Source organism: Littorina saxatilis, linkage group LG16 (genome assembly GCF_037325665.1).
Source record: "Littorina saxatilis isolate snail1 linkage group LG16, US_GU_Lsax_2.0, whole genome shotgun sequence".
NCBI lineage: Eukaryota > Metazoa > Mollusca > Gastropoda > Littorinimorpha > Littorinidae > Littorina > Littorina saxatilis.
Window position 1 is genome coordinate 52,683,821 of NC_090260.1, and position 8,186 is coordinate 52,692,006.

General features: G+C 37.9%; 1 protein-coding gene across 1 annotated transcript; it reads right to left on the bottom strand.

Moving 5' to 3' along the window:
- Positions 1-1,524: 1,524 nt before the first annotated feature.
- On the bottom strand, positions 1,525-5,419 carry LOC138950060 (uncharacterized). The gene is made up of 2 exons (XM_070321841.1): positions 5,194-5,419; positions 1,525-2,159 (listed from the first exon to the last, which is right to left on the bottom strand). The coding sequence occupies exons 1-2, from the start codon at positions 5,417-5,419 to the stop codon at positions 1,525-1,527; spliced, it is 861 nt and encodes a 286-aa protein (XP_070177942.1).
- Between the last annotated feature and the right edge of the window lie 2,767 nt (positions 5,420-8,186).

Below are 8,186 nucleotides of genomic sequence, written 5' to 3' on the forward strand. Positions count from 1 at the left end.
CACTCTCAAGGAAGCAAAGTCCGCCTCCTCCCTGGAACAGCCTCTGTTCGTCAACAGTGACAACAACGTCCAGAACCCCTTGTCGAATCCTTATGCGAAAGCCATCGCACGACGAAGGAAAGTTGACGACTTGTCCTCAGCAAAATATGTGGCAGTGAGAAAGAAATAACTAGTGGAAGTTCCCCTAGAGTGCCGAATATAATATTCGGTGAAAATCCATCATACTCTAGAAACTGTGTATTAGATCCTTCCCCTTCTGCCGCTGGGTGTCAAGTGCCCCGTCCTTGTGTCTCTGTCAGACAACCTAGCCAATAACACGTGACTGACCTTGTCACAAAAACCAGTCCAGCTATACACAATTCTGCCTCCCAAGCAGGAAAAAGACACGAGAAACTCAATCCATGAAAATCCCGTGCGCGCTGTCAGCGAAAAACCGTCAGCCCTATGACAGCAAAAACCCCCACCGTGAAACTCGTGCGCTACAAAACATCCGTGCTCGTTGAGCACTGTCAGCAACCTCTGCTGTAGCCCAATATCACGCACAGGCGCTTTCTATCATAATTGACCAAGAACAGGCACTCGACCGAGTGACCCTTTCTTGGTCTCTGTCACCCGATCGTGACAACAGGTTTTTTTTAAAAATGCTTACGCACATCTTTGCGATTAAAATAATATGATTAATCTTCTTCATATTGTTGCTGTTACTTTTAATACCAAAAAGCACATCTGTAACATTCAATCTAATTCTTTCGCCAATGTTTACTAATATGTACATTTCAATATATTTCCAAAACCTGAGCACGGTTGGGCATTCAAAGAAAAAATGCTCCAATACATCAAGTTCATCCTCACAATATGTACAGTTTTTATCAGCCTTCACTTTCATTTTACACAATAAGATATTAGTTGGATAAATGTTTTGCAATATTTTCCAATGCAGTACACGTAATCGAACTTCACTAGTGACAGTGGCTGCTAAGTTCCAATTCTTTTCGTCAATTTCAAATCCTAACTTTCTTCTCCAAAATCCTTCTGAACAGGGTGGGCTGTATTTTTTTCCTACGAGAATCTTTCGAATTTCTTTTACTGATCTCACTTTTTTTCCACAAAAGGTCGGAGTGTCACAGACTGAACAATTTACATCGTCTATAGCTACATTTCTTAAAAGGAGATGTACAGCTGTACGAACAACATTGTACTCAAGCAACCTATTTGCAGTGTAGCCAGTTTTTTCACACACTTCTTCATAGGTAGCAAAACATTCTCACACACATCGCTCACATACATTATACCACTTTTAATCCAATCCGCAAAAAAGAGTGGGTTACCTTGACAAATTATATCTTTGTTGTTCCACAACAAACCCGATACAGAATTACCATTATCGACTTGATTATTATCAAGCCATGCCTTCAACACAGCGGACCAAAATTCCGATTTAATACTGTCCAATCCTTTAAATGGTTTGCTATTAATGTTCGCTAAAAAACATTCTTCTTCTTCTTCTGCGTTCGACGGTTGTGTCTAGGGTCGTAGTTCCGCTGTTGTCGTGTACTGGAACGTCGCTTTCAGGTCTTCTGACGTTCCCCAGAGCTTGGTCTCCAGTGTAGCTCCTTCTGGCCAGATCTGGTTCCGCAGCAGGGTGAAGTTTGTGCATGTATTCAATACATGTTCTACTGTCTGGTCGGCCGCCCCACAATCGCACAATGCCGACTCTGCTACGCCGATCCTTTTCAGGTGCGCTTTAAAGCCGCAGTGCCCTGTACGCAGCCGGAAGATGGCAGTCTGCTCTGCACGGCTGAGGCGGTGGATGGGGTCTTGGTCTGGCTTGTAGCCTCCGTTTCTTTCTTTGAATGCTGTCTTCCAGCGATGCTTGATGAGGGTTTTGGTCTCTCGGAAGGACAGGCTGGTTTCTGGTTGTTCCTGTCTTCCTGCATCTTTGGCCAGACCATCCGCCTTCTCATTTCCAGCGATGCCGCAGTGCGCTGGAATCCACTGCAGAACTACGGAGGCTTTCTGGGACAAGTCGTTCAGGGACTTCTTCAGCTCTTCCACGAGGTGTTCTGCAGGGGCTGTGAGGACTTGTAGTGCGGACAGGCAGTCAGAGAGGAAGACAACCTTGGGTGGGGTTTCCTCAAGAGAGGTGAGGAAGTCTGCAGCTGTATGGAGGGCAACAACTTCTGCTTTGAAGTTGGAGCGAAAAAAAAAAAAAAAAAACCCCATTCAAAGCGACTCCCAAAACGAAAAAACAGTGCTTTTGGGAGCCATGACCATTTCTGGTCTTCATTAGACAGAGTTAGGTTCACAACCCAGCTTAACAAAAAGGAACACTGCATCTGTCGCAAATCAATCATATTCAATCCACCTTGCTTAACTTCGTTACATAAAACAGTTCTTTTCACCGTTTCAGATGCCTTCCTGTTGCAGTCTTTTTTTGCGCCGCACGAAGCGAAACATTAACCTATTAATTTCAGTTAGAACGTCGTCTGGTACAATCAGCGCCTGCATTATATAGACAAAATGTGGCAGAATAAACGTTTTAAATACACAGACTTTACCAATAATGCTCAAATTCCTTTTCTCCCACACGCAGATGAGCCTTTTCGCCACATTCACTCTCTCTTCCCAATTCTCTCTCACTTTTGACGCACGCATGTAATTACAGAAATATACACCCAGAATTTTCATTTTGTCTGTACAAGCAAAACCGCAACACTCATTCCTACAGTTCTTCCGTGACCCAAACCACATTAGCTTGGATTTTTGGTGATTTATGTTCAAACCTGATATTTCCGAAAATTTATCAATCAAAGCCAGGGCTTGGAACATGTCATGTTCATCTTGCAAAAGCAATGTAACATCGTCAGCGTACAACAATACTTTCAAAACTTTATCCATATCTCCCTTGTTCCATAATGACATACCCTTTATATTTTTGGCCTCTCGAATTTTGATTGCTAACAATTCAACTGCTAATACGAAGGCTAGTGCGGAAAAAGGACAACCTTGCCTTATTCCGGAATCAATATTAAAAAATTCAGATAACCAACCACAATAATTTACACAACTTCTTGCGTTTTTCATCAAAACATCAACCCATTTCACAAAATCAGCTTCAAAACCAAATTTTTCAAACATCTTCAACATAAACTCTTTGGAAATGCAATCAAATGCATGAAAAAAGTCAATTGACACCATCAATCCAGGCTTATTATTTAAATCTGCATGTTCTAAAACATCATCAACTAATCGCAATAAGGTTGAGACACGTCTACCTTTTATATACCCAACTTGATCCTCATTCACAACACTCCCTACAACACCAGAGAGCCGAAGAGCTACACATTTCGCTAATAACTTATAATCTGTATTGGTCAGTGAAATAGGTCTCCAATTCTTTAAATCATTTCTTGATAAATCCTTCCCTTTATGAATCAGTGTAATTGCCGCTTTACACTGTGAATTAGATAGAGTTCCATTCTTAAAAGCAGAGTTAAAAGAAGCAAGTATATACCCTTTTAGGCTCCTCCAAAAAACCTTATAAAACTCAACTGTTAATCCATCAATTCCAGGCGCAGAACCATTATTCATACGCTTTAGAGCTGACAAAACTTCTCCTTCTACCACTTCCCCTTCACAGCTGTCTTTCTGCTGATCATTTATTTTTAAAACCTTTGTTCCATTCAAAAAAGTGTCAATTTTCAAGCTCATGTTTCCCTCATCAATTTTTCGTTTATACAAATCAGCAAAATACGTTTTTTGGACGAGAATAATATCCTCTTGCGTTGTAACAATTCGTCCATTATCATCTGTTACACTTTCCATTATTTTTGCATTTGCTCTCGCCTTTTCTAACCCAAGAAAAAAAGGTGTGTTCCTTTCACCTTGCTCGATCCATTGAACTCTTGCACGCACCTGTGCTGCACGAGATTTACGCTGCTCTAACAGTTCTAACTGCAGCTTGACCTTCTGCCGTTTACCTTGCGTTTGAATACAGTCAGGGGAGATCCCAAGGGCTTTATCCAACTCATTTAATTCTCCATACAATTTTGCAACATCATTTTTAATTTGAAAACTTTTAAGCTTACTAAAATTTTGTGAGAAATCTTTGATTCTCATTTTCAATAATTCCCAACCAAGTTGACAATCCTCTTCATAATCAAGTTGAAATGTGTCAAACATTTTGTTCATTTGATCAACAAAGCTCACATCATGTAACAGAGAATTATTACATTTCCAATAACCCTCTCCTCTAACGACATCACAGAGTTTAATATGAATACTACAACCTCTATGATCCGACGTCGCAACAGAGATTATGTCACAATCAACAATCTTTTCAAACACACTTAAACTACTAAAAACGTAGTCAAGTCTTATTGCCACAAATGGAACATTTTTTGACCATGTAAATTCTTTTCTATCTAAATTATGCATTCTCCATACATCGTATAAATCACATTCATTCACCAGGTCATTAAATTGTTTCACAACAACATTTGAATGATTCTCTCCACTTATTATGTCGAGCTCATTGCTCATGACACAATTAAAATCACCACACAACACTATATCACCATCTTCCTTTTTTAACATGTCTGATACATCTGTAAAAAAGGTCATTTTCTCTCTAGACTCGTTGGGTGCATATACATTTGCGATAATCAAACATTGGTTATCACTACCAATCTTCACAGCAAGAATGCGCTTCGTTTCACACACGATCTTTACTTAATCACATACAAACCCTTTTTTCAATAATATAACTTGTCCCGAGCTATGCACGGTACTTTCGCTGTAAAACAGATCACCACCCCACTCTCTCCTCCATTCTTCACTGACATCTTTAGTAATATGCGACTCTTGCAAACAAATGACATCATACTTTTTGCTTCTGAAAAACGTAAACAAACTTTTCCTTTTCTTTTGGTTCTTAATCCTCGAGTATTCAGCGAGAACAATTTCATGTTACAAGCCATTGTCAGTGTCTAGTATCAGTGTCAGTTCTTGTTACACAGCACGTGCGCTAGTTGGCACTCGCATCAAGCCGTGCGTGTTTCTCCACGCCTTCTGTTGTTGGGGAAACCCCCTCTGTCTCTTGGCGTGTCCGCTTGGGGGTATTTGACCGAGTGCGAGAGTCAAAATCGAGTTGTGTTTGTTTCTTGCTGTTCCTGTCTTTTGTTAATTGTCTACCTCTTTCTACGAGTGCTGATTTTCCCTGCTTCTGTTTTGGTTTGTGTTTTGCAGAGGAGTGCGTGTTTGTGTTTTTGCTTTGAGGTTGCTTATCTGTCTGAGCTGAGCTGCGCCGCCCTTGTGAGGGGGATGTTGTCCGTGGGAGCTTGGGATTCTTTGCTGACGTCTGTTGTCTGGGCGTCTTCCCACTCGTCCTCTTCCGTCTCTCCACCACCCCTTGCGTCATCGGCACGGGAGTCCTGCACGGGGCCGCTCTGTCCACCCTCGTTGGTTGGTATATAAACATTCATAATTAGTATGCGTTATTTGTTTGTTTTTTACCAAAATATGACATTTTACACAGAATGTGACAGTCAGTGTTCCTCCGAGACCACACCAGCGGTCGAGGTAAACAATAACTGTTGAGATCTGTGTAAAATGTCATATTTTTGTCAAAAATACTAATAACATTTATGTATCGATCGATTCTGGTTAGAGTTCGTTTTAGTTTATATGATTGAACGCACACAAACATACAATATTTTATAGTCTCGGCTGGACGCCTAAATATGAGTTTGTGTCTGCCTCTGACGTCACATGGCTCAAAGAAGATAAATCAAGTGTTCAAGTTTAAGTTCAAGTTCAAGTTTATTGGTCCATAACCCATGGGGGCATTTTGAACAATAAATACAATCAATACAATCATGATATATGCTAAAATAATAAATAAATAAATAAAAAAATAAAAAATAAAAAATAAAAAAAATAGAAAATAAAAAAAATTATGAAAAACTGTTACAAATTCTATTAGTAAAGTCCAAAATATTCTTTAGCAATTTCTTTTTCTTAGTAGCAAACAACTTTTTAAATTTAAGTGCATTAGGTTTTTTCCAATAGTAAGGTGGTAACAACTCAGCTCTTTCTTCTTTGAAAAAATCACAGACAAATAAATAATGGAATTCATCACCTATGTCATGCGATACACATTTGGTGCAAGTTCTTTCTGACCTCGGGATGTTAAGATAACGTTCTTTCTGTTCTAAACTTCATCATTGAACACATTGCTGATATGGCAGGGTTGTGACGTAGTCTTCACATGCAAAAATATCTTTGAACATTCGATAATTCCAAAACATATTTTTTGTTCCAATTTCTGTAAACCATTTATGGATATACTGGTCATATAGACTTCTTTTTACTTTCTTTTTAAACCATGTGCTTGAGTATTGAATATTTTCTTGAGAAGTCCAAAGGCCAGAGAGACCAATTTCATTTAAGGTTTTTTCAATGAAACATAAGTACTTGGATTCAATCATCTTGTTGATATACAATCTATAAGTAAAGCAATACACAATACTTGAAAATTTATTTTTATGAATAGGACTAATCAGTTTATACCAATAGCAAAGCATTCTACATTTCATATTAACATCTAGTGGATATCTTCCAAGTTCACCAAATATCATAGCATTTGGAGTTGATTTTTTTAGTTTGAAAACAATTTTATAAAAACGCAATTGAAGTTTAGTAGCAAGTTCACAGGAACCAAAACCCCATACTTCACATCCATACAATAAAATTGGAGCAATCATTTTATCGAACAGGTCAACTTGTATGTCCACAGGTAGTGACAATTGTCTACAAGTGCGCAAAAGAACAAACATTGCCCTTGAGGCACGATCATATAGATTCTTCTGTGCGACTGAAAATGTATTATTATAATTAATCTTAAGGCCCAAGTACATTACATCAAACACTACTTCGATTAAATTGCCATTGTACGTAAACAGTGGTTTATTTCTAATTTTACCTCTGGAAAAAACTATAACTTTCGTTTTGTTTACATTAATATTTAGACGCCATTTTAAACAGTATTCGTGCATTTTGTTTAAACATTCTTGCAGGTTTTTTTCCGACTCTGAGCAGATCACAGTATCATCCGCATACAGTAATAAAAACATTTGAAACAAAGCATTTACATCCGTATCATCCATTCCAGCCACAATAGCCTCTCTTGACATAGATTGTAAACCATTACTGTTTTCCAACAGAAAAGGCTTTAGATCATTTAAAAATAGAGCAAAAAACAACGGTGACAAGTTTTCCCCTTGTCTAACTCCACACAAACTGGGAAAATATCCAGAACACTCACTATTAACTTTAACACAAGATTTGGCATTTTCATACAAATTTCTTACAGTTTTTAAAAACTTCCCATTAACATCAGAACTAACTAATTTCTCCCATAAAAATGCACGGCGAACTTTATCAAACGCTTTTTCATAGTCTACAAATGCACAAAACAGTCGCTTCTTTTTGTTGAGAAAAATTTTTAATATACAATGCAAAGTAAAAACATGGTCTAGTGTTGAAAAACCTGTGCGGAAACCTGTTTGTTCTTGACCTAATTTGTTATTACTCTCCAAAAAGTTTGATAACCTATCATTTAAAATTGCACTGAAAAGTTTTCCGAAGCAGCTGAGTATAGTAATTCCTCTATAATTTGTGGGGTCAGCTTGAGAGCCTTTATTTTTGTACAATGGAATAATTTCACCTACGGCCCATTGTGTTGGAACCTTTCCTGACTGCAAAACAACATTAAACAACAATACATAAATATCAATCATTCGATCATGTGACGCTTTTAAATACTCATTAATTATTTTATCCTGACCGCATGCCTTATTGTTTTTTAGCTTGTCTATACATTTGATAACTTCCTCCTTTGTAAAAGGCGCATTAAGAAATTCATTACTTGCTTCATTTAAATGTTCATTATCCATTTCATTTTCATCACACTCTTGTAGTTTAGTGAAATGTTCGAAAAACTCAGAACAAGTTGGATAGTTAGTTTTGGAATTATTCTTTTTATTTTTATTTAGAAGATTCCAGTATGCTTTCGGGTCAGTACTTCTTAACTTTCTCAAAGTTTCAACGAACTCATTATGATACGACTTGCATTCCTTTTTTATTGTCTTTTTGTATTCTTTAAAAGCACTCTTTTTTCATGTTCA